The sequence below is a fragment of the Gigantopelta aegis genome, chromosome 3, assembly GCF_016097555.1.
Source record: "Gigantopelta aegis isolate Gae_Host chromosome 3, Gae_host_genome, whole genome shotgun sequence".
Lineage (NCBI taxonomy): Eukaryota > Metazoa > Mollusca > Gastropoda > Neomphalida > Peltospiridae > Gigantopelta > Gigantopelta aegis.
This window is the reverse complement of record NC_054701.1, coordinates 22,166,224-22,192,442: the sequence shown is the minus strand read 5'-3', so window position 1 is coordinate 22,192,442 and position 26,219 is coordinate 22,166,224. Positions and strand designations below refer to the sequence as shown.

Sequence of the window (26,219 nt, the reverse complement as noted above, 5' to 3'; positions counted from 1 at the left end):
AGCGCCAATGAATGTGTGAACAATAGAAAGAAGTAATAATTAAATGAAAAGAATAATGGAATAAATGATCGAAGAATAATTGAATAATATTACCGTTATGATTTTTGTCATTTAATTAATTTTTATTTATTTATTTTTCATATAGGTACAGATTATTAATATAGGCCTGGCTGCATGCATCGAAGAAGCATCAAACGTAAAACTGTGCCTGAACTCGACGGACAGAAATTTCGACGAATCTTTGTTTTCTGTTATTCCAATACGGCGAAATTTTGAAGTTAAATACGGAAACATCAAGAATCGTGGTTTACGAATGCACTTTTACGGGAAAAGACAATGCCCGAAAACAGGTTACCACGAATTAGCGTACAAGTCTCTGTGTCCATCATATGCGGTTTGGAACTATGACCCGGACCGAAGTCCACAACTGATTACAGAAATGAAATGTGCGTGCACAAAATGTTTATCACAACATAAAATGTACAGGCACACATGTCAAGCGATATATTATTACAGATATGTCTTGAGGAAAAACAGCCTAAAATCATGCTACTACAGAACAGTGGAAAAGTTTTCTGTTGGATGTCAGTGCTTAGGAAGTAGTATAGATGATCCTTATAAATCGAAAAAAGCCAGACAATAGTTTATTTCTTTACTCCTCGTCTGCTGAAACGTTTTATTATTATTATTATTATTATTATTATTATTATTATTATTGAAGTTTGAATATTTTAGAAGTGGAGAATGGAGAGGAAACCAAACAAGTATTATGGACGCGTTTGGGTATCCAGAATTTAAAACGATAACAACCACAATAATAATAGTTTTACACAAACATTCATAAACATTAGAAGAAAGAATATATGAATATATGAATATTCAAAGTGTGTGCTCAGGAAAAGAATATGGACGGTGTAAGTATCTTGGAATATGTGTGGTATACAAATACCATTTAGAATGCAAGTTATGCTTTATATTTTTAGCTAAGTTATCTTCGTTTTGCTAAATCAAAAAAACTTTGGGCAATTTCAAGGTAACTGATGATACATGTTCAGACAATTTTTGCATTTAAAATACTTGTATTTAGACACTACTGTATCCAAGCAATTCTTGCTATTACTTTTAGGTTCACATCATCGAGACTATCATTTGCTTAATGCTGCAGTAATATTCATCAAATCTATTGTAAATGGTGTTTGTTGACCATTTAATTGATTGTGACTGACATTTCAAAAATGGATGGTTTTGTTTTTAACGTTTCTCACAGTTAGTTGAACGATCTTCGAAGTTTATTTGAGGTACTCTGTGTTTTTGTTGGTTTTGTTACATCAGTAGTATATCAATTAGCATGTGATAGTGTGATATGAATCTTATAGAAGGAAATGTTTGCATACAATAACGACTAAAACACGAGTGTTTGAAATGCACAAGTTGCTTTAAAATGTAACGTTAGTCGTCTCTGTATTAAACACGATACATTCAGCCTGTTGTCTATACCCGTATACTTACTGTCAGTGACTTATTTGTTGGTTCTTGTTCTTTGTATAGCCATTTAGCATACATAAATATTACTGTTTGCGACGTTTCATTTATATTTTTCTTTACAATTGGAACGTCTTGTTTGTTTGAAATTTTGAGAGGTTTTATTAGTATTATATAATTATTAACACAACAACAATCAAATCATTTTATTGTAATTCGTAGAAATCTACATTTAATAGTTTAATATACTTTTTAGCGAAGAAACAATCAATCTTTCCTATGCTTTGTTATTATTATTTTTTGTAAATTACATCGCATCCTCTTTTATATATCATATCGCTTTTTCCAAATATTTTATGCAATAGTGTCCATACATTGGTATATTGATAGGTTCATTAAAATTATATAAGTATGTACTATATATTGTTCATATAATATTGTTTTGGTATGCTGTCAAGCATCATGTATGCAAATAGGTGATTTGCTATGTTACAAAAATAAATTAGTGTAACTTACTATGTAAGGATACTCGTGTATGTGATATTCACATATTAAATTAGCAGATGTAATAATTGCTATTTCTTAGATCACGCGTACACAGTAGAAAATACACGTAGGATTACATAAACGTGTGTGACTGTACGGAATTTATAAAACGTGTTTCACAAAATAATTTAATTGAGTATCGTATATATTCAGTTAGGATAATTAATGCAATATTCGAAATTAGATTTGTGTAATGTATTAGAAGTAAAAGACTATTTCAACTACATCGAAATTCTTTAGATACCTTTGATGATATAAACAGGGTCAACTTCATTTCCGTTATACTTAGTTTCGTGCTTATATCCGATTAAGACTCAATCACGCTATCCTGGGCTCACACCTCAGCTATCTGGGTTGTCTGTCCAGGACATTGGGTTAGTGGTTAGTAAACAGGGTCAAGTGCATTTGGTATATGGATGATGTCATCATAAAGTGTTATGACACGTGTGCCATACCACTTAACATAAACTGTATATTTTTAACCGTATTAACAAAAAAGACACTGCCTTTCTTATGTACAATATACGTTGTATGTGGTTATTGGGTTTTTTTTTTTTGGGGGGGGGTTGGGGGGAGGGGGTTTAATATAAAAATAGCTGCTTGAATTAATTAACTTATGTCGTAATATTATTGTTAGCAATATCGATTGTATGTGATATTCACATTTATAAAAATTATTACAGTGTGTGTTGTTGGCTTATTGTGTATGAACGGTAAATAAATGCTTTTATTCACGACAATTGTTGGTTTACAAATTAATAATATCTACTAGCTATTAATTTACAAAAAGTACCAGAATACTGGTTTGTATTTCTCGTGTCAAAAATATGTATTTTCAAATTGAAACACACAAATTCTAAAAGGTTTAGCACGCACACACACATGCTTACCCACACTCAAATGCACACGCACACACACACAGAGCGAGAGAGAGAGAGAGAGAGAGAGAGAGAGAGGAGAGAGAGAGAGAGAGAGAGAGAGAGAGAGAGAGAGAAGAGAGTATTTCTTTAGACGATATTTATGTATACAATTGATTGCAATGAAAAATATTATATTTTCGTTATAAAACCTTACATTTGTACTCATAGAATAACTAGATTACATACCAACAAACATTTGGGAACGTACACATACACCCACGACATATATGTACTGATACACAGGCAGATTTTAGATTGGGGCCAACCCACACTATGTACGTATGTATGTATGTATGTATGTATGATTTTATAAACTTTAATACAGGTTTAAAAAGGGTTGACTGGCGGGCATGGTCCCCGTGCTCCACCCCTCACCCCCCACACACCCCAGCCCCACCTCTCTCTACGCCACTGCATAATATACGTGAACAGATACACATACACGTACAGGTACACATACACGTACAACACGCCTATTGTTTAATGTCACATCATCTCTCTGATCGGAGTTACACATAATTCGACCATACCATGTGGACAAGTAGCTCACGAATATCGAAATAGTTACGTGCTGCCATGGGATAAAGGGTAAATTCCCTAACTATTCTTGGTTAAAAATAGAAAACACGCAGGTACATTTACGTCACATATTCATTGAGCAATAGTCAGTGTTTTGTCAATATGGAAAAGCTAATTTAATTCAAACTGTAATGTCACGACTTAATCTGCGTCTAATCCTAAATGGATTTTCCACTATTTGTTTCTACTAGTAAATGCAATTATTTGGCTGTAAAGGTTTGTGATAATTATTTCAAAACCATTATATATTTTTGGTCATTACATGACTTGAATAATGAAGATTTAAGCACACTTTTCCTGGGATAAATTGCAGAACCAATTTAATTTCATGTCTGACTTATTTTCTTTCGTATAATTCACTCAAGGTTCACGCACGCTGTCTTGGGCACACCATTTAAAGGGACTGTCTTGAGTGTTCTTCCTTTGTAAGATGTTTCCGAAAAACAGAGCATTTTTGACGACTAAAATTACTTGTATATAGTAAATTTACTTTTGTTTTTATTTAGAATATACATGTAAGTGTCTAATAAACAAAGTGTTTTTTGTCGTACTAATGTTTGTAATAGCCCAAACCACTCTTTACCTTTCAATAATTTCACACGTACTAAAAATATATACATGCATTACTAAGCAAAATGAAAAATGACTTCTGCAAACATTAGCGCATGACCAAAAATACATCGGATATACAAAAACGGGTAAAAAAAAACAAAAGACCCTCAAAAACTATTCTTTATGATGTGTAAATTATTATATATTGAATTACTAGCTTACAAGAATTGCATTTAAATAATTTTTATGTAATACTAGTTTTTAAATGCATATTATTGAAAATGTAATAAGGGTGACCGTCAGATTAACACGTGACATCACAGTTTGAATAGGAATTGCACCTCATACTGGAAAAGTGCTGAAAGCTGTTTGAATGGATGCACGATGTGTATTTTCTCAGCATTTATATTTATTTATTTATTATTATTATTATTATTATTATTATTTTTTTTTTTTTTTTTTTTTTTTTTTGGGGGGGGGGGGGGGGTCGACGTAGCCTAGTGGTAAAGCGCTAGCCTGATGCGCGGTCTGTCTATGGTCGATCGTCGTTGATTGACCCATTGGGCTATTTCTCGTTCCAGCTAGTGCATCACGACTGGTAGATCATAGACCGTGGTATATGTTGTCCTGTCTGTGGGAAAGTCCATATAAAAGACCCCTTGCTACATTAGAGAAAATGAAGCGGGTTTCCTCTGATGACTACGTGTCAGAATTACCAAATACAAAGTTTGTTTTATATGTTTTATATTTTAGCTAAGGTTTCTCAAGGACTTGATTACGCCGAGTGGCAACCCATTTGTGAATTAATTATACAAACATTATGTGTGGTATCAATTAATTTTAAGTTATAAATCCTAAATACATACAACATTAGAGTACTGTGGCAAGTGCCACATTCAGAAAACACCTATAATGATATTATAATCGATGGCTAACCTTTTGCCATTAAGACATGATGACCCGATTGATCAGTTAGAGTTCGTATTGGGATGCGAACCCAGGGGATGTTGGCTTGACCACCACAACACAGAAACCGGGCTGTATCTATAGACAGCTGAATAATACGCGTATAAAGAATTTTAATTTTACCTAGCGTTTAAGAATGGTGTTTTAAGATATAAATAAATTATCAATCATATTACATATAATCATTGTAATTAATAATATCGAACAAATATCACTGTGATGCAAAGTTTCCAGGGGGGTCGATACATGTCACGGAAAATACATTTAGAAAAGGAATATTCGCTTGGCCAGAGGGGGTTTCGACACCCGAAACATACGACACGACACGTCAGTACACTAACGGTATTTAAATAGAAGGCAATTATGGTATACGTACTTTTAATCCAGATATCTAATTTTAGCTGTTGAAAAATACATTCTGGACTGTCTTACAATATATTTCAAGTTACATCGAACACATTTCTGTTTCAATAACGCTTGCAACGATTATAATCCATTTCAACCATAGTTATTCACAAACATGCCTGGGGAATGCCCTTTCAAATCCTGTTTTTATAAACAAGCGGCGCAACTCTGTGACACATGCACACAAAGAAAAGGGAAATAACCTTCACAGTTCTAGTTAAGGAAACATAAAACAAAAATAACAGACAGGAATATATACCCACAAGAGATTGTGCAATAACTACAAATTATTATTTTAATATAAAGTGAGATGGTTTTGTTGTGTTGTTATTTATTTATGTGTGTATTTATTTATTTATTTGTTATTTACGGTAGTATATTCATATACCCATAAACCTGTTATGCAAAGAAGTAATTACAGCAGTCCAAAGGAAGGAAAAACAAATGACAGACATTTTTGAGGTTTGTTTTGTTTAACTACAGCACATTGATTTATTAATCATCGACTACTGGATGTCAAATATTTTGTAATTTTGACATATAGTCTTAGAAAGGAAATCTGCTACATTTTTCCATTAGTAGTAAGCGAGCTTTTATATGCACCACCCCACAGGCATGATAACACATACCACGGTCTTTGATATACCAGTCGTGGTGCACTGGCTGGAACGAGATATAGCCCAAATGGGACCATCGGCGGGAATCGATCCCAAACCGACCGCGCATCAAGCGAGTGTTTTACCACTGGCTAGGGTCTGCCCCTTGTTTAATGACACCACAGGCTCAGCACATTTTAAACTACAGTTATTTAGTTTCTACGATAGCTATTTCAAGATCAATTCTACAGAATAAGAGATGAAACCAGCACATGCTTTACTATCCCTAAAATGGATATTTCATATACACATGTACACAGATACGGAAATGTAAAGATTATATCTCGAATTACATGCCTCCAGCAAAAAAATAAAATAAAATAATAATAATCAATCAAACATAAATTACATCAAATATTTTCATTTACTTTTATTTTTAAATGTATATTATTGAAACATCAATAAGTTGATTGATATGTTAAAACGTAACGTTACATTTTCATTTTGTCCAAGAATTGGCTGTTATTTCAATTCATGAATCATTTTTTATGTCGCATCATCAGTCCTGCCCATGACGGACAGTGGATTATTACTGTGCATAATCCTGCACTACTTTTAGTCTCAGTGAGGCGCAGATCCCCAAGGAAAGAGTACTGGGTGGCAGGTGCGCACACCCACCTGAATTACGAAGAGCTCCGAAAATTAGAGTGTTTATCAGAAACACACAACAAATATGTTTTGTTGGATGGAGGTTGTGGTGGTGTGTATAATATCTTGGCTGGCTTGGTGTTTCATGGAAATATTGCCATATTGTAATATTTGTTAATGTACTTTTGAATACTGTGTTGCACCCCTTCCCACGAAAATCCTACATGCGCCGGTGACAAGCACATTTATTTAGTATTAGTGGTACTTTATTGTTATAATGTTTTAACATAATGCATTTTATTGTACTTTGATACTTCGGCATATGCTGTTAAGTAAATCGAAAATGTCCGAACACATTTCCATACAAAAACGTCATCATTGGTTTGACGTGACGTCAACAATGCGATAACGTTTTAATTAATATGCTTATTGATGTCAAAGCGATACTACGTCCATTCTTCTGAAGATAATAATTCAACTTTAAAAATGTGCTAAAGTAATCGCTATTTGACATTTATAATCATATTTATTTTAAATGTGTAAAAAAGTAAAATGTGCATATATCTAACACTACCTTATGACGACTGTTAACTACAAGTGTTGAGTGGATAGCCTACATGAATAGAGGTAAGTGTTTCAGTGATTGTTTGTTTTTTGCTTATTTGTTTGTTTATTGGGATGCTTGTTTGTTTATCAGGGCCGTCCAAGTTGGAGGTGCGGGCAGTGGCGCGTAAGGAGAAGGAGGCCACGGGGGCCTTGACCCCCCCCCCCCCCAATCAAAAAGTGTTTTTACTATTAAATTAAAAAAACCCACCCATATATATATATATATATATATATATATATATGTGTGTGTGTGCGTGTGTGTGTGTGTGTGTGTGTGTGTGTGTGTGTGTGTGTGTGTGGGGGGTGGGTGCATCGCTGACATGAATACTATTGAATATATATGTATACAACGATAGCATTATTCGATCATGGGGTGGTAAACATTGGCAGAGTCCGAATTTATATGCGGGTGGGGATGGAGACACGCCGATGTGTGTGAGGTTAATTCAGTTCAGTTCAGTTCAATTCAGTTATTGCGTCATGTTAATTTACCAGGAGGACTGCAAGCGGAGGGTGTTGTGAAGGCACACACCCCACACCCAGTAAACTCCAGTATTTAGCAAATTAATATAATGCATTTATTTATTTGTAGTGGGGAACATGTATGTGGTAAGCTTGACATTTCGCCCGCCAGTTTAAACTCCTCCCTACAAAACGTCTGCAGACACCCCTGATCTCAAAACACCACACAAGTTAGAAGTAAACGCTAAATAAAACTGACGTCTTACTGAAGAGTTATTATCGAGATATAAGTCCAATTGATGTTCATCCACGCTGTTCTAGACAAACACCCCAGGTATCTGGGTTAATGAAAATTGATAGGTACATGTAAGTTGTCCTTATTCTTCAACACAGATATTAATCTTAATTTGGGAGGGAGCCGATACTGCGAATCGAAGTCAGTACCTACTACCTACTGGTCTTATGTCTTAACGAGGCTGGTTACTCCCAACCCTGCCTGCCCACAGAGCTTCATATTGATACTCGCCGTTGGAGTTCCGAAATACAGTCCAGCGCTTGATTATGAAATCAGATACATTAATCGTAGAGTTAACTGATGCCGCTTTGAAAATCTTCATGTTACATTTGTCCGTGGCGTGCAATAGCGCCAGGGATTTGGTTCGAAAGGGATACCAGCAATTATGGCGTGTGCTGTAAATCAGCCCGTGACACCTTTCGCAATTAAAGCCCTTGTATTCTTCAGACGGACAGTCGAGAATTATTTACATGACATACGTTGGGGTGGTTTTGAAAATGTTCCACTCAGTTACCCTGTCCTTAAAGTTGTGAAAAATGAAATATATTTTGTATAGGTTTTTATTACTATTGTTATTATTTTTAATGATCACTTAAGGCAACGCCACACGATACGAGTAACTCGTACGAGAATAGCCGATTGCATAGCAACCGACGAAATAGTAATGTTTGCCTTGTCACAATAGGCTATATAATAGTATTCTCGTATGAGGCGTCGCCTTTAGATTTCGTTTGCACTCGAAGTTGTTTCTGTATCCCATATTCTACTATAGTACTTCCCAGCAGTGAACGTCGTTGTCTTACTATGGTATGGATTACATAGAGGCTATTTCATGGTTGTGTTTGCGAATACGAATTTTATATCAACGAGTGATGTGTGAAAACCATGTTTTCACGATTTGCGAAGCAATGAGTGAAACTATGGTTTAAAAACATCACGAGTTGACATAAAAGTCGAATTTGAAAAAACGCCATGAAATGGTCTGTTTTATTATGTACATCTTTCCCAATTTTTGACAATACATTTCTGTGGGTTTTTTAAAATATCTTTCACTTATCAAATCCAAGGCGGACCAGCCCATCCATTTGTCTACATCCGATTTGGACTATAACTGATCCTATCGAATACACGTAACGTCATGATATACTTGTTATGTTGAAAATTTACTATGATCTATATATTTTATGGCTATATATATTATAATATTTGTTCTTACACACCCGTTGGTGAGAACATTATTCGTTATTTTTGATAACACATATTTGTTAACACATCTACGTTCGATAACATTATAAAACCATAGGACTGGCTGTTCCTAGGTGATGACCGGGTCACCATCGTCATAACATCCAATGAAAACGATCGAATTGATCACTCCGTGACGTACAAGTTAACCTAAAATTGACTTGTCTGTGACGCACAAGTTAACTATTAACGCAAGGATCGTAAATAGGTTTTCGTTGGAATAGGCATTTACATTTATTTTAAAACTTTTTTTCAGAATATGTAAGAAATAGAATACAACATTCGCGTCCGTTAAATACCATTTATCTTACAAGTCGTAGTATAAAAAAGTATCTATCTCGCTTTCGCTCGTTATATTTTAAAACAACTCGATTGTCCATTAAATATATATATATATATATATATATATATATATATATATATTAAATATTAAATTAAATTCCTTAGTTGTATGTTTCATGGGTCTAAAGGTATAATGTTTACATTTCAAAGCAATAGTTAATTAATAATGTGGACGAAAAGGCTTTATTGTGCAACTTTAAGATAGTGCTTTTAACGAAACTACTGGTGCACATAGATTAATTCATCATCGGCTATTGGGTGTAAAACATGTGGTATTCTATGAGCCACCAGAGGAAACCCACTAAATATTTCTTATTAGCTGCAATGGATCTTTTATATGCACTTTTCCACAGACAGGAAAACAGTTACCACGGCCTTTGACCAGTTGTGATGCACTAGCTGCAATGCATTTAGACTCTAATCACTATATATCGATGTGCTTTGATAATTTCATTATCCGACAGCTTGAGCGGTCTTTCTCTCCAATTTGTAAGTCTGCTAAAACTATGTTTGTGGACGTTGATTAGACACAATAAATATCAACATCGAGTCCAATTAACTTCAGATCTAATGAATTGACAGGTAAATGATGTTTAAGAATCAAGAACATATGGCTCTAACGTAGTTTACTTCACGATAATTCATTTTATTTGCAAGGGTTACTGTAATTAAAGTTAGTCAACTTACAACTGCGTTAATGATACGTTTTCTCATTACTCAAATTCTATATTAATTCTTTTGTTGTTAGGTGAAGTTAAATATCATGTTTGTATGTGTGTGTGTGTGTGTGTGTGTGTGTGTGTGTGTGTGTGTGTGTGTGTGTGTTTTTGTTTGTTGTTGCTTTGTATTTTGTTTTGTTTAAGTTTGCTTTTTTTCTTCTTTTTTTGACACGTAGGCTGCTAGCTCTATTATAAATAGAGAATGTCCGTTAGACGCCATTTATCTTAAAGCTAATTGTTTTAAAACGTATCTAATTAGCAAAAGCGAGTATTCTGTTTCTTACATATCGCCAAAACCCAGGTATTAAACAAATTCAAACGTCACCCACCCCAACCTTCATCAGCCATGATTTAATTAAACCAATGCGGATTTTAGAACGATGTGGTAAAACTGTGTTAACAAACTAGATTAAACAGTTCATTTTATCAAGCGCTCGCAAATCTATCAACACACGTTTCTGAAATACAGTGTCAACAGATACTAAATACTTTCACACCTACAACGATAAAAATGATAATGTGAAAGATAATCTGTTATACACCTAAAATTAACATGTTTCTATGCCATTAGCCAGTGAAAATAGTTATAATAAAAGAAAAATAGCACTGATGTGCGGGCAGACACCTCTAACACAATATACAATAGGCAAATCTAGGTCGTATTACGAGCCACACACACCCGAATTGCCTGGCATGGGGTATTATCAATCACTTTGAAACCGATCCCCCCTAGCCCAAGCCTCCATATTGACTTTAAACGGCCCCGTCTGAACGGTTTATCGTCGTGCGGTGTATAGTACAAGGGGGACTTCTGAGTGCATTGCCGTTCCTTTTAGTGGTTAACCCAAGTCGTTCGGGGTCACGTCCGACCGTCACTTGATTTATATAACGATTAGGTCCAAACGTTTCTCTTCACGCTACATAAGGATTTTTTTTAGGAATAACCATGCAATTGTTGTGTAAAGTACTATGCAAATTATATATTTTTCTCTCTCTCTCTGTGTGTGTGTGTGTGTGTGTGTGTGTGTGTGTGTGTGTGTGTGTGTGTGTGTGTGTGTGTGTGCGTGCGCGCGCGTGTGTGTGATAGAAATAGGTATTAAAATAATATTTTACAAACATCAAGTGACTAAGGATGTCTCCAATGCTTTATAATAAAAAAAACTATATTTTGACAAAAGCAAACAAATTAAATAAAGAAATATTATAAATAAATAAAGAAATAAATAAAATAATAAATAAATATATAATTACCCCCCTCCCCCCTTTACATGTGTGGACAGGGCTATGCTGTTTGAAATGTTATATAGATCAGACTGTCCACTGACAGTAGAGTACATACTATTACATTTGATATGTCATTCACAGGGGACTTGTTGGGACGGACAATAGCTCAATGGGTTCACTTGACCTTGACACTAGTTTTATCATGCCTATATCCACTAGGGTTCAGGCATGTCTCCCCCTGGTCTCACCTCTGGCAAGGCCAGTGGTTTGACCAGGGGCAGTTGGGTTCACTGATGACTTTGTTATTTATAAGGGGCGGGACATAGCCATGTGGGAAAGCGCTCGCTTGATGCGTGGTCGGTCAAGGATCGTTGTTTATTTTAGTTTATTTTAGTTTGTTTCTTGATTTGTTTAGGGTTTGTTTGTTTTGTTGTTTTTTTTTCTTTTTGTTGTTGTTTGTTTTCTTTGTTTTTTGTTGTTGTTTGTTTTGTTGTTGTTGTTGTTTTGTTGTTGTGTGTGTGTGTTTTTTTTTGTGTTTTTTTTTTTTTTTTTTTTTTTTTTTGGGGGTGGGGGGGTGGTTGGGAGGTCATATGGATATGATTCATTGTTTAATGAAAATATTTCACGAGCATATTCCAGAGACAACCATGTACTTCTGTTATAGTTACATTTTAAGAAACACAAAGAATGTTTGTTTTACATCTTAGCACACTACAAACTGAGACTATTTAGTGTCTAACGTGTGGTTATTTAATACTTTGATATTTGGTCGATACAGGGAGAGAGAGAGCAAGTGTAAGTATAACAATATGTTAAAGACGTAATTGGAGTGAACCAATACAGTTGCATGTTTAGAAATTTTCCTAGCTGGTAAGCGAGTGGGTATTGGGTCTTTGACTAGATGCGGTGGGAGGTTTGTGGGAATGAAGCGCCCAGCTACTTTGTTGCTATACCATGACTGGTATATCAAAGGCCGTGGTATGTGCTGTCCTGCCTGTGGGATGGTGCATATAAAAGATCCCTTGCTACTAATGGGAAAATGTTGCGGGTTTGACTATATGTCAAAATTACCAAATGTTTGACATCCAATAGCCGATGATTAATAAATCAATGTGCTCTAGTGGTGTCGTTAAACAAAACATTTTTTGTTTTGTTGCTATAGTATTATGTGTACGATCTACGGAGCTTTTGTGAGGACTAATATTGCATGTTGAAGATATAATTTTAAACTGGATTTTACCTTCCAATATGCCTATACCTTTAAATCCACAACAATCCGCAAACACATTAGAATTCTACACAAGAAAATGTGTTTAATATGTCATTGTAATTGCCAAAAGATTATGTTAGTCGGAAACATCTTACAATGGCTACACACCCAGGACAGTCCCGATATGGCAGGTGGGTGGTAGCTCGTGTCTCACCTCTAACGAATAAGAAGAGGAGGGCTACAGATGACTCGAGCTAGTGGATGGTGATGGGTTATTAAACTAGATGCATGAATATTTTTGGTAGCTGTTTTGTTTGTTTGTTTTTGTTTTGTTTTGTTTTGTTGTTGTTGTTTTTTGGGGTTTTTTTTGTTTGTTTGTTTGTTTGTTTTTTGGGGGTTTTTTGGGGGTTTTTTTTTGGGGGGGGGGGGGTGTTTTTGTTTTTGTTTGTTGTGTTTTGTTGTGTTTTGTTTGTTTTTTGTTTTGTTTTTTGGAGGGGGACTTTATATCTGATCCAATGGGGATGGTGTGAAACAACCGACTCTCTACGCCCCCTCTGTTCCCTCGTAACAAACCACAGTACGACACATTTCAAATCACCCCCCCCCCCCCCCCCCCCCTCAGTGTCATACATATCCGCTAAAACTACAAGTTGCCTCGATTCTCTCACCCTTCCCGTAACTGCGTATCAGTTTGTGAAGGTTATTTACATTCATACGTTGTGTATGCGACGAATACATTTATATTAATGTCCCGTGTAGGTCGCCCTTATTAATTGAGCACTTTATGTACGGTAACGTGTCTGTATAGGAAATGGAGTTATAAGATGAAAGCGCTACTGCAGCTACTCAGTTTGACCTAATATCCGTTTGTTAAGAAGAGAAAAAAAAGTCGACACTGGCCGTTAAAGGGGGACCTACGTACCGCCTACAGCCGCGATGGCGATAGCTTCTCCAATTTAGTAGTGGAACGTTGTCGGGTGAAGAAGCAAAGCGTACGGTTTGCGGTATGGTGTGCGAATAGACGTAGGCTGCCGGAGTTTACTCGCATCTGGAGTGGAAAATGTATATGGAGAAGCGCTGTAGGAAAGGAAAGTGTATACATTTTTCGTGATCGCGTGCAGGGGAGACAATGACAGGGATTCTATGTGGTTTACCAGCCTCGGTGGCGGTGATATGCACTTTGATCGGCCTGTGTGTTCAAAAGGGGGTAGCCTCATACAATGACCACAATGGGTAAGTGCGTTATATGTCTATAGATATACAGGTAAAAACAGTGGCGTAGGAAGGTGCCCAAAAGTGTGGCTGGGGGGGGGGGGGGGGGGGGGGCACACTTTCATATTTACACACTTTTACACTATTATAAAGCAACTATAAAGCAAAATATCTGAAAAGTGGGGGGTCACACGCCCACTTGCTCCTCCCCCGCTTCCTACGCCAGTGAAAAATATTGCACATATAAATATATATGTATCAGGGATGCACTAAGCTGAAGTGGAAGAGGAGAGTTGTCTCTACCGCAGCAAACACAAAAAGGGGTGTAGTTCAAAAGCACCCTTTTGTCTGGTACAAGAAGAACCTATACTCCTGTGTCCTGATTCATTTTACTGCTTCCACCCAAGTCCCCAGTAATTTTAGATAAAAATGTTGCATGAATGCACTAAGCATGTGTGGCAGGGGGGACACTTACTTCTTCTCCGGGAAATAAAGGGGCGTAGTTTAAAAGTGTCCTTCTTGTTTAGTTGAACAATACCCTATACCACTGTGCCATGATTCGTTTTACTGCCCCCACCCCCGCCCTTAATTATTTTAGGCTGGGTATTTCCGTGCGTATATGATTGATTTTTAATATAACACGGGCGTAAGAAGTAGGGTGGGGTGGGGGTGGTGGAGGGGTGAAGACACACACACACACACACACACACACATATACATATATATATATATATATATATATATATATATATATATATATATATATATATATATATATATAAATACATGTATAAATGAAGAGTTCAGGCGCAAAATGCGATATAAACCATTTTCTTTCCTTTTTTTTAATTAAAGCCATTATTGTATGTCAGTAAGGGCTAATCGTAGGCCCGCTGATTTGCCGCAAAACGCGATTGATCCTTATGAAATTTTATTGGGTAAAGTCCGGGGTTTTTTTTTGGGGGGGGGGGGGGGGGGGGGGGTTATCAAAACGCGATATACGCCAATTAAAAAAAAAAAAAATCCTTTTTAGTAAAGATAATTTTTTTTGGATATATCGCGTTTTGCGCCTAAACTCTTCAAATATATATATAATAAAAAAAAAAACATCGCCGCTCCCACATGCCCCCTTACCCCCCGCCCCCGCTTCCTACGCCAGTGTAATAATTATGTAAGTCTGGATGATTCAGGGCCGTTGACAGCTAAATCAGGTCTTGGGGTCACTTATGTATGTTAGCAACTGGGTTTTTTTTAAGAGTTGTTTTTCATACATGCAGCTTTTTGACGCAAAGACAGGATGGAGCATACCAAGGCCTTTGTGATACCTGTTGTGGAGCACTAGTTGAGACGAGAAATGGCCCTATGGGCCCATAGATGGGGATCGATTCGAAACTGACCACGCATGAGACGAGAGCTTCACCACTGGGCTACGTACCGTTCTCCGCTCATATGGAGACACTGCTTCTGATAAGCGCAGAATCAAGTTTTGATACGTCCATTTCCCGCGCCCCAAGTCAGCACCGCGCCCGCTTGGCGTCTCATATACAAAACGTCCTTAAGGTTCGTACAAACCTTGTTAGTGATGATGATCAGACGGTTTTCACTGACAGCTACTAGGGATAATCGCGCTTTTCTAACCACTGGCTGAATTCCACCGAGGTAATAAGGACTGCTTACTGGGGGGGGGGGGGGGGGGGGGGGGCAGCCACTCCCAACCCCATGCAGAAAACACCCCGAAAAAGTGCTCTTTTTATTAAAAGTGTTCTTATCGTGTAGCTGAGGAAAGAAAGAAAGAAATGTTTTATTTAACGACGCACTCAACACATTTTATTTACGGTTATATGGCGTCAGACATATGATTAAGGACGACACAGATTTTGAGAGGAAACCCGCTGTCGCCACTGCATGGGCTACTCTTTCCGATTAGCAGCAAGGGATCTTTTATTTGCGATTCCCACATGTAGGATAGCACAAACCATGGCCTATGTTGAACTAGTTATGGATCACTGGTCGGTATAAGTGGTTTACACCTACCCATTGAGCCTTGCGGAGCACTCACTCAGGGTTTGGAGTCAGTATCTGGATTAAAAATCCCATGCCTCGACTGGGATCCGAACCCAGTACCTACCAACCTGTAGACCGATGGCCTAACCTCGACGCCACCGATGCCGGTATGTAGCTGAAGAAGACACTATAATTATTTGTGTTCCATAAAACTTTGGGTACGTCATCCCATTCTAGTTGATTTATGCTGTGTTCGGCCCTTGTGCTGAAAAACTACCCCCCCCCCCCAAAAAAAAAAAAAAAAAAAAAAAAAAAAAATAATAATAATAATAATAATAATAAAAAAATTAAAAAAAAATTAATAGATTAATAATAATAAAAAAAAAAATAATAAAAAAAAATAAAAATAAAAATACAATAAAATACAATACAATAAAATAAAGTTAAAAAAAAAAAAAAATAATATTAATAATATTAATAATAATAAAGAAATAAAGAAATACAAAGTAAAGAAATAAAATAATTAAGAAAAAAAGACAACCCAAAAGCCAACTAACCAACCAAACAAACAAACAAAACCCCACAAACATACCACTACCACAAAAAAACACAAAAAAACACACACACCCCAAACAATTACAGCAGTCGTTTCGACGATCGAATCTGTTATAAACATATGCATGTACAAATGTGTAGAAAGCAAATAAAATGTGTACAGAGGGGAAGGGCGGGGTAATTACAGAGGAATACTAACTTGAGTGTCCTCTAGCCGTAGTTGGTTTATATGTGAGAATATCACGTCTAGACATAACACGACTAAACGGCACTCGAGATGAGGAATACTAATTCAAAATTGCGACATCGACATCATTAAAGACGTTGTCTTAAGATATCCGTCAAGATTATTTTAAATAATACTGTAATATATTTTGTGTTACAGTTCATAGCGATATAGAAACTATTATTACGTTTAGAAATGATTACCGGACGTCGGATAATAGCAGACGCCCGAGAGCATCTCGAAAATGGTTTGGCCAGCCAGTCAACCAGTTATGTGTCTCCCAATTTATTGGCATTCAGTCATACATTACAGTATTGTATTATATGCAGACAGTACAGCGATGGCAGTGATTTAAATTTGGTATAAAATACCAAATGTTCACGTGTGTGTTTCTCTCAGAATATATAAAAGAACAGGACCTATAATTATAATGCATGACGATTGGATAAGGTTCTTATTTGCATTTAACTTACGTTTGGCGGATTGAAGTGAAATGTTGTAACTATCCGAGTTTAAATGTATTCGGTCGTCATGCATATAGGCTCAGTGGTTTGCAGACACTTTTTGTTGTGTATCTTTAAGTTTATCTTAAGTTTTTATAGACAGGTGATATTCTTATTTACAAAACCTAATTGTTTTCTGTGATTGAGCCTCTTTTATTAAATATATTAGTACACATGTAGTTCATGCCATCAAGTTTATGTCACCGTACTCTTACATCTAAGTATGCACTTATAGCGGAAACAAATGTGTTAAATCATCGCTCAGTGCTCTGTCTTTCTTTAACTTTTAAGACAGCTGAATAAGGAAATGAGTTTGTCTGCAGAAATAATGCTATTTTCCCGATTAACCTCGCGTCTAAAAAAAACCCCCAAAAAACAAAAACAAAAACACACACACAAAAACACACAAAACCCCCCACAAAAACCATACAAAAAGAAAACGAAAAGAAGGAAAGAAAAAAAAAAGATTACAAGAAAGAATAATTCATTTTAAAAATCAATATGTCTGATTTTAAGATTGCTGTCTATCCAAGGTAGTGTAAACTTTTTGTCAGTATTTTTGGCAGTTGTGGTAGTAATGTCTAACTATTAGCAATATCACTTTATGGCGAGACGTAGCCCAGTGGTAAAGCGTTCGCTTGATGCGCGGTCGGTCTGGGATCGATCCCCATCGGTGGGCCCATTGGGCTATTTCTCGCATTAGCCAGTGCACCACGACTGGTATATCAAAGACAGTGCTATATGTTATCCTGTCTGTGGGATGGTGCATATAAAAAGATCCCTTGCTGCTAATCGAAAAAGAGTAGCCCACGAAGCGGGTTTTTTCTCTCAATATATGTATGGTTCTCAAACGTAAGTCTGACGCCATATAACTGTAAATAAAATGTGTTGAGTGCGTCGTTAAATAAAACATTTCTTTCTTTCCTTCATCACTATAGGTAATGAGGGGATCGTTCTTTTTAACAAATTCCTTTTGCAATTGTATTGAAATTATTAGCATGCCTTTCATTTTAATAATGAATGAATGAATGAATGAATGTTTAACGACACCCCAGCACGAAAAATACATCGGCTATTGGGTGACAAACTATGGTAATGCAAATAAATAAAGTGATGATCAACATCAATATAAAAATTCAAGATTTATACAAAAACAGTGTAAAGAACTGTGCAAAAATACAAATACAAATATCACAGAATTTTACAGATACTGAATTTTACTCTAAACTTCAATTTCTGCTGTATTGGCCATTCTCAAAGATAATGTTACGCCCCTGCACCACGGTGAGGTTACAGCACGTGCAGAGGTTCATTTTAATAAGTCTTCACAGCATTATAATTGGCATCATCGTCGGCATTAACATCACCGCCATCACCATCTTCATCTTCATTATTATTATTATTACCATCGCCACCACCACTACCCGCATCATTATTACTATTATGAATACTAATGTCATTGCTGTCATCTGTGTAATCACACACTTATTATAAATGGCACTAGCATCATCATCACCATCATCATCATCATCATCATCATCATAACTATCATCATCACCACCACCAGGACAAGCACCACCACCATCACCCTCAACATTATCATCCTTATCATAATCGACGTCAATGCTGTCATCTTCGTCATCACGCAATTATTATCAATGTCACCATCATCATCATCATCATCATCATCATTACCATCATCATCATCATCATTACCATCATCATCATCATCATTACCACCACCCCAACCGCCATTACTATCACCATTACTATCATCAACATCACCATCATCAACACATTGATATGTTTCACTAGCCCAAGCAGTTCTAGATCTATCATTACAACCACTCATTATTATATTTATTACACACTAGATGTCTTGTAATAAAATTAATATTCGTCTCACACTGACACGTTGACGTACAATCTGTAGTAAATGATCCTGCATTCAGAGGGTCAGTTTCTCTATGAACCTAATCGTAAAACCTTCACCCTAATCGATATCCTATCTGCCTGGCTCCCTTGTTTCTTTGTGGCTGGGTTCCTGTGTTTCTGGGATCATTGCTCGACGAAAGAAACTTAAAGTCATGGTAGCTGCACGGTAGTTGACCTGCTAACGATACAGTGGAATTATTGAGTTTACGTTGCTCTTCAGCTAGCACTACCAAAAGCCGTTTTGCAAACAGTTTAAACAGCAAGCTGATCCGCCCCCACCCACTAGTTATGTCTACTTACCATAATTCATTTCTGCTTATGCTAAAATATTAAAGACAAGTGTACTTTACGACAATCTATCTGGCTGAATAAGAATTTATCAGGACAAATTAAATGTGCGTATAATTTAGATTCATTAAGAGTTTGATGTCTCTGTAATACCCTGACCCCTTGGCTAGACTTAAGACTCTAACAGAATCTCAGTCTTTAACATCACGACACTGTCACACATTGCATGTGTGTGACATTATTACATGTTTGAGTTTATTATTAACGTTTTAAATATTATATAAGGTCCCGAGGTCCCAAGAGTGAAAAGCCCCCGACAATTCGAATACCACTTCACCGTTACATTATGAATATCACAAAACCTTTGCTTAAATTAGAAAATGTGCCGACGTTGTGCAATAAGGAAAAAATAAGGTATGTTATATGATTTTTTTGTGTTCGAACACGCTCAGTGGCTGCCATGGAAACGTACTCCACGAGACTGAACTGCCTCTTCAGGACAAACGAAAACTTACACAAATCCAATTCTTAATAAATTGTTACAATGGGGCAAAACTATTCTTCAGTCAATTAGCGTTTCCAAGGAACAGTTTGTGTCAAATCGCTTCCTGAAAGTTTGTTCTGAATGTCAGTCTGTCGCGTCGCTCTGCACACTGACTGTCATAATGGTCTGCTTGTTGCGTGGATGTTTGGCACGGTTTATCCCCCATTGTGAAGTCGTCCAGCGCCCCCGTACGTGACGTTTCAATGGATGTTACACATACCGCCGACACGGCCCGTCTGTGCAGCAGGCATATGCGTCTGATGTCGGTGTTAAACACTGCAGAATAGACTGGTGCTCGGCCGCAACATGTCGAGCTATGTTACAAATGGGGAAAGAAAACATTTTAAATGACACGAATAGTTGTCCGTGTGTGTCAGCCGCATAACAGAATGCAGGAGAAATGTCCACCGGAATGCCGGGTAGGAAGTGTCATACACACATTCAACTTCATTTTTCCTGTCCACGTTCGGGCTCTTTACCGAGTCTTCCTCGGCTTCCTGGAATTGCCTGTACGTGAGCACTAGCCGGATATGCAGTGGGCAGCAGGGATGGATTAAAATAGAGATAGGGTGAAGAAGGGGGGGGGGGGGGGATGAGTGCATGGGGCCCCGGTCTCATCGTCGAGATGACAAGTTATTTTCTTTTCGTTATCTATTTTCTGATTACACATTTTAAAATTACAATGACAGCCTTATCCACTTATGATTTTGTATTTAAATGTAGTGTTTATCTGGCTTAAAGACAGTAATGCTGCATCGGGTTAGTCTTCCATGATCTGCCGGCTCTCAAGGATGAAAGAAACCCGTTTTAAAAATGTTCGTCTCACCTGGAAAATCCTAGAACCCTCGTTGGATAGTAGGGTCACATACCCCGTTGATGGAATATCGTGTTGATGTGCTACCAAAGCGCATATTTAACATCTTGTTTGCTAACTGGAAGAAGTATCCTGTGATAGCGTATTTTTGACACTTAATAGCCTCTGACTGAACAATGGATAGATGGACAGAATAAAAGATAGATAGACAGATAGATGGGTAGATGGAACGACATTGATTTTCTATCTTGTTCTTTAGTCAATACCCCCATCTTTGTCTTGAACTGATGAACTGCGGTCTGAGTTTAATAGCGAATTACATGATTGGCCTCATCAGTCATTGATCAAATACTGCCACAATTATCTCGGTCAATGAATTCCAGTTCTGGGCCCAATTTGATAAAACATCGTAAGCCACGTTTTGCACGTAAACGTAAATCTACGACTATATCACAATTCGTATTACTACTAACAGTACAACTAATGTAGTTTGAAGTACAAACATTTAATTTTCTTTGGTCTTTAAAATACTCCATCTTTCATAATGATGTACGTTTCTGCGTGAAATAGATGCCAAACACATGTAAACGTATGACCTGAATAATTACTAGTCGCAGATGTAAACTTACGATGTTTTGTGAAATAGGCCCCTGTTGTCTACTGACAATCATTGTACGTGTTGATATATGTAGCAGATTTACTTAATACGGTTTTCCACATCATGCGCATTTGTCAAACTTCAAATATCTCTTAGAGGATACATGTACATAATGATGGATCCACTATATACGTTTGCTGACTACAATGGCTTTAATACATGAGTGATCACCCATGTAGTAGGTAGCGTCCTTTTGTTTCACATTTTGTTTCTGCCTTGGATGTACTGCTTTCTTAAAAATATTATTTTTAAATGGTAAAGCTGTGCACTGCTTCGTACTTTTATGCGCTAATGTCCCATTTTAAGTATAGTACACAAATGCTAGCACTTCCTATCTTTCGTCATTATCAGCTAAGTGGATTGTAGAATGAAACAATGTTTTCCAATAATTACTAACAATGAACCCCAGTCCTGAAAACCCCCCAGCTGAGTTTTGCATTCATGATACCGCTTGCGTCGCAGGATCGAACCACCTAATTGAATGCGTTCAACTGATTGGGTTGTTTTTCGTTCCAACCAGTGCACCACAACTGGACAAAGGCCATGGTATGTGCTTTCCTGTCTGTGTGAAAGTACATATAAAAGATCTCTTGCTGTATTAGAAAAAATGTAGCGGGTTTCCTTTGTTGACTACGAGTCAGAATTACCAAATGTTTGACATCCAGTAGCCGATGATTAATTAATCAATGTGCTCTAGTGGTGTCGTTATACAAAACAAGCTTCATGATACCGTGCTTCAACCTTAATTGGCTATAAGCATGAAAGTATATTGAAATCAAATACACTAGAAACGAATAATATGTAGGTTTTATTTGTGATTGTTACTTGCAGAATAAAATTATGTATTTACCCTGAGCTTCCATCTTGATTAGCTAAAGCAAATCCAGAATACAAAATTAATTGCTGATTCAGTCATTGAAAATTGGCTTTCCTTTTCAAATTCATTCTATTTTAAGAAACTGTTTCTTTGATCCTCAGTTCGAAAATTAAAATAGAGACGGACACCGAGGAGCACGTGTGTAGGATGCCAAGCGGTATATCATGTTTGAGGATAATACTCGTTTATATCGAAAACAGTAGCTGATGTGGTGGCGGCTGGTTTTTCTTTCAAACTGACACTGAATTGATGCTAATGACAGGTTAATTTAATTGTTTAATCAACAGCTAGTTGGCGGGATACGTAAGTGTCACCATCTAGCTAGAGTGTCAGCAAAGTAACACGCTGCTCTCACATAGGCTACCCCAGACAAGCGATATCTCTTTTATATGCACCGCGTGTCTTCTACATACTGGATAGTACACATAGTAATGGTGTACGTTTTATAACTGAGGTGGGGCTTTAATTACAATTGTCAGTCCTGTCTGTCTGTCTGTCTGTCTGTCTACTATCAGTTTTGAATCGTTTTGATATACCAGCTGTGAACCACTGTTTGAAACTTAAAATACATTTAGTGGGGAAAACATAATTTTACTCCTGTGAAGATTGTCTGTATAAAACAGACGGCGGTATTCACATGGACGCATTAAGCTTGCACCGCCCGCACGCCTGTACCTAATTTAACTTCATTTAGTTCTCAATCTCCAGTTGCTGTTGTACAGGTTTATTTCGATCTCGTGGTATGTCTTTAATGAATAACTTTTACTAACGGCACCTTGTTCACGTGGAGCCTATGTGTACTCGCTTATTAAACCCGTTTGCCTTCTGTGGGTGTGATATGTGCGCAGGCAATGTCTTACTATGGGAGGCTTACCTTCTAAACGAGAATGAAAGTAAACACGACGATTCGAGTCGGGGGGAACGTAAGAATGGACATTGACATTTGGGGGTTAGGAGGGGTTACGAGAGGTCAAGGGTCAGGACAGAAGTGCCATCACAGCCGTGTAGTATTTGTTCTAGGGTATGTCAACACCACTCACCGAATTGTTAAACTTCTCAACACTGTCCCGCGAAATGGTCAGCGCTACAAAACCAAGAGCTGGCGAATTCATGATATTTTCTATACCGATCATTTATGCATGGAAAACCGCCAGTGAGAGCCGCCATCGGTCACACAGGTTTCCTTCTTTTCACAGCTAGACTAATATTTAGCTACATATACAAAGTAAAATGTATATAGTTAACCCCTTGCACCCGGTCACGTACAAATTGTTGTTTTTGCATTGAAGCATGTTTGTAGTTTTAACGATGGCAAGCTATTAAGGATATCGGCCTCGGTGGCATCGTGGTTAGGCATCGGTCTACAGGCTGGTAGGTACTGGGTTCGGATCCCAGTCGAGGCATGGGATTTTTAATCCAGATACCGACTCCAAACTCTGAGTGAGTGCTCCGCAAGGCTCAATGGGTAGGTGTAAACCACTTGCACCGACCAGTGGTCCTTACTGGTTCAACAAAGGCCATGGTTTGTGCTATCCTGCCTGTGGGAAGCGCAAATAAAAGATCCCTCAAAATCTGTGTGGTCCTTAACCATATGTCTGATGCCATATAACCGTAAATAAAATGTGTTGAGTGCATCGTTAAATAAAACATTTCTTTCTTTCTTTCTATTAAGGATATTATGTATTTTCTTGAAGGCGTCGTCTTGCGGTAGATTACCTACTAAACGGGCCAACAACTTATTGCCTGAACATTTAATATATTTAGGTTTTGCGAAAAAGTATTGAAACAGCTACATTATCGTCATATCATACTTGTTAACAAAAGTTTCATATATTATCTAATTATGCCTACGTAGCGGTAAATCACAAGGGGGGGGGGGGGGGGAAAACAACCGGTAAAATATTTAGTTAATGCTAGTTGTTTTAAATATTTACAAAACAACTTAATATAGTGAACGTCAATTGATTACGAATGTGCACAGTGTACATATCAAGTTATGCAATCCGTGTAAGTGGAGCGGCAGGGGGCGGGACGTAGCCCAGTGGTAAAGTGCTCGCTTGATGCGCGGTCGGTTTGGGATCGATCCCCGTCGGTAGGCCCATTGGGCTATTTCTCGCTCCAGCCAGTGCACCACGACTGGTACACCAAAGGCCGTGGTATGTGATATCCTGTCTATGGGATGGTGCATATAAAAGATCCCTTGCTGCTAATCGAAAAGAGTAGCTCATGAAGTGGCGACAGCGGGTTTCCACCCTCAATATCTGTGTGGTCCGTAACCGTATGTCCGTATGTCCGACGCCATATGACCGTAAATAAAATGTGTTGAGTGCGTCGTTAAATAAAACATTTCCTTCCGTCTGGAGCGGGATGTAGCTCAGTGGTACAGCGCTGGCCTGACGCGCGATCGATCTAGAATCGATTCCCGTCGGTGGGCCCATTAGGTTATTTCTCGTTCCAGCCAGTGCACCAAGACTGGTGTAACAAAGGCCGTGGTATGTACTATCATGTCTGTGGGATGGTACATGTAAAAGATCCCTTGCTGCTAATCGAAAAGAGTAGCCCATGAAGTGGCTACAGCGAGTTTCCTCTCTTAATATATGCGTGGTCCTTAACCATATGTCCGACGCCATATAACCGTAAATAAAATGTGTTGAGTGTGTCGTTAAATAAAACATTTCCTTCCTTCCTTCCTTTCGTGAAAATATGATTTTAATAGATCACCTGCCGTGAGCCTGTGCCTTTAATAGGTCAACTGTCATGTTTTTGAGGATAATGAAACATTTGTTCAAAATTGTATTTGATTTGTAATTAATCCTGATGGTTCAGTCAGTAGAACGTTTGCCTGAGGAGCATTGGTCGCAGGATCGATTCCTCTCAGTGGACACATTATTTGGTTGGTTCTTTTTCCACCAATCCAAAACAGTGCTACACGACTGGTATATCAAAGACTGTGATATGAGCTCTCCTGCCTGTGAGAAAGTGCATATAAAAGATCCTTTGCTACAAATGAAAAAATGTACTTGTGTGGTTTATTTAAGACTATATGTCAGTATTACTATTATGTTTGACATCCAGTAGACAATGTCAGTGTTAATCAGTGTGTGTTCTATTGGTGTCGTAAAACAAAAGAAACTTTATCTACTACTTTTTATCCTGTGAAAGGTGTCTATAATTAGCCTAAATGTTCTTATTTTAGTTGATGCCAACTGACAGCTGTTTGGGCAAATCTCACACCTATTGCATGTAACAGATCAGAACGTCACTCTATACTCCTGTTGATCCGTGTCCTTGTGACGGGTGTATCAGCTGCAATCATACATTGAGAACCCATCTCGGTGGTGTAGTGGTTAAGTCAATTGATTTAAGGCTGGTAGGTACTGGGTTCGCATCTCGGTACAAGGTCCCATTTATGGTGAGGTTTATAGCGACTTCACGGTACAGTATGAAGTAACTGTTGTCAGCTGGTCAACTCGACGGTTGCCTTGTAATTTTCTCAAATACCAACTTACGAGGGCGCTCAGATTGACAGCTAAATAATAGGTCGTATGAGTTGTATGCGACGATACTCGAGTTGTAAAAGTGTTCAGACTATTTAGCAACTGAACAGTCGTAGAAGTCATGACAGTTGGTAGTCTTATCCTCTCTCTATCTCTCTCTCTCTCTCTCTCTCTCTCTCTCTCTCTCTCTCTCTCTCTCTCTCTCTCTCTCATACACACACACACACACACACACACACACTAAAAACTAACCATATACCCACACTTGTGGAATTAAAGCCAAGATATCTGAGAGTGTGCCTAGGACAA

At 37.5% G+C, this 26,219-nt stretch overlaps 1 protein-coding gene across 2 annotated transcripts in view; it reads left to right on the top strand.

Moving 5' to 3' along the window:
* The first annotated feature begins 13,538 nt into the window (after positions 1-13,538).
* Positions 13,539-26,219, top strand: part of LOC121367703 (collagen alpha-1(XXVI) chain-like) — a 39,119-nt gene continuing 26,438 nt past the window's right edge. For both annotated transcript variants that reach the window (XM_041492029.1, XM_041492030.1), the window contains exon 1: positions 13,539-14,030. In XM_041492029.1, coding sequence (XP_041347963.1) covers positions 13,927-14,030 — 104 coding nt within the window. In that variant the 5' untranslated portion in view covers positions 13,539-13,926. The remainder of the gene's footprint in view (positions 14,031-26,219) is intronic.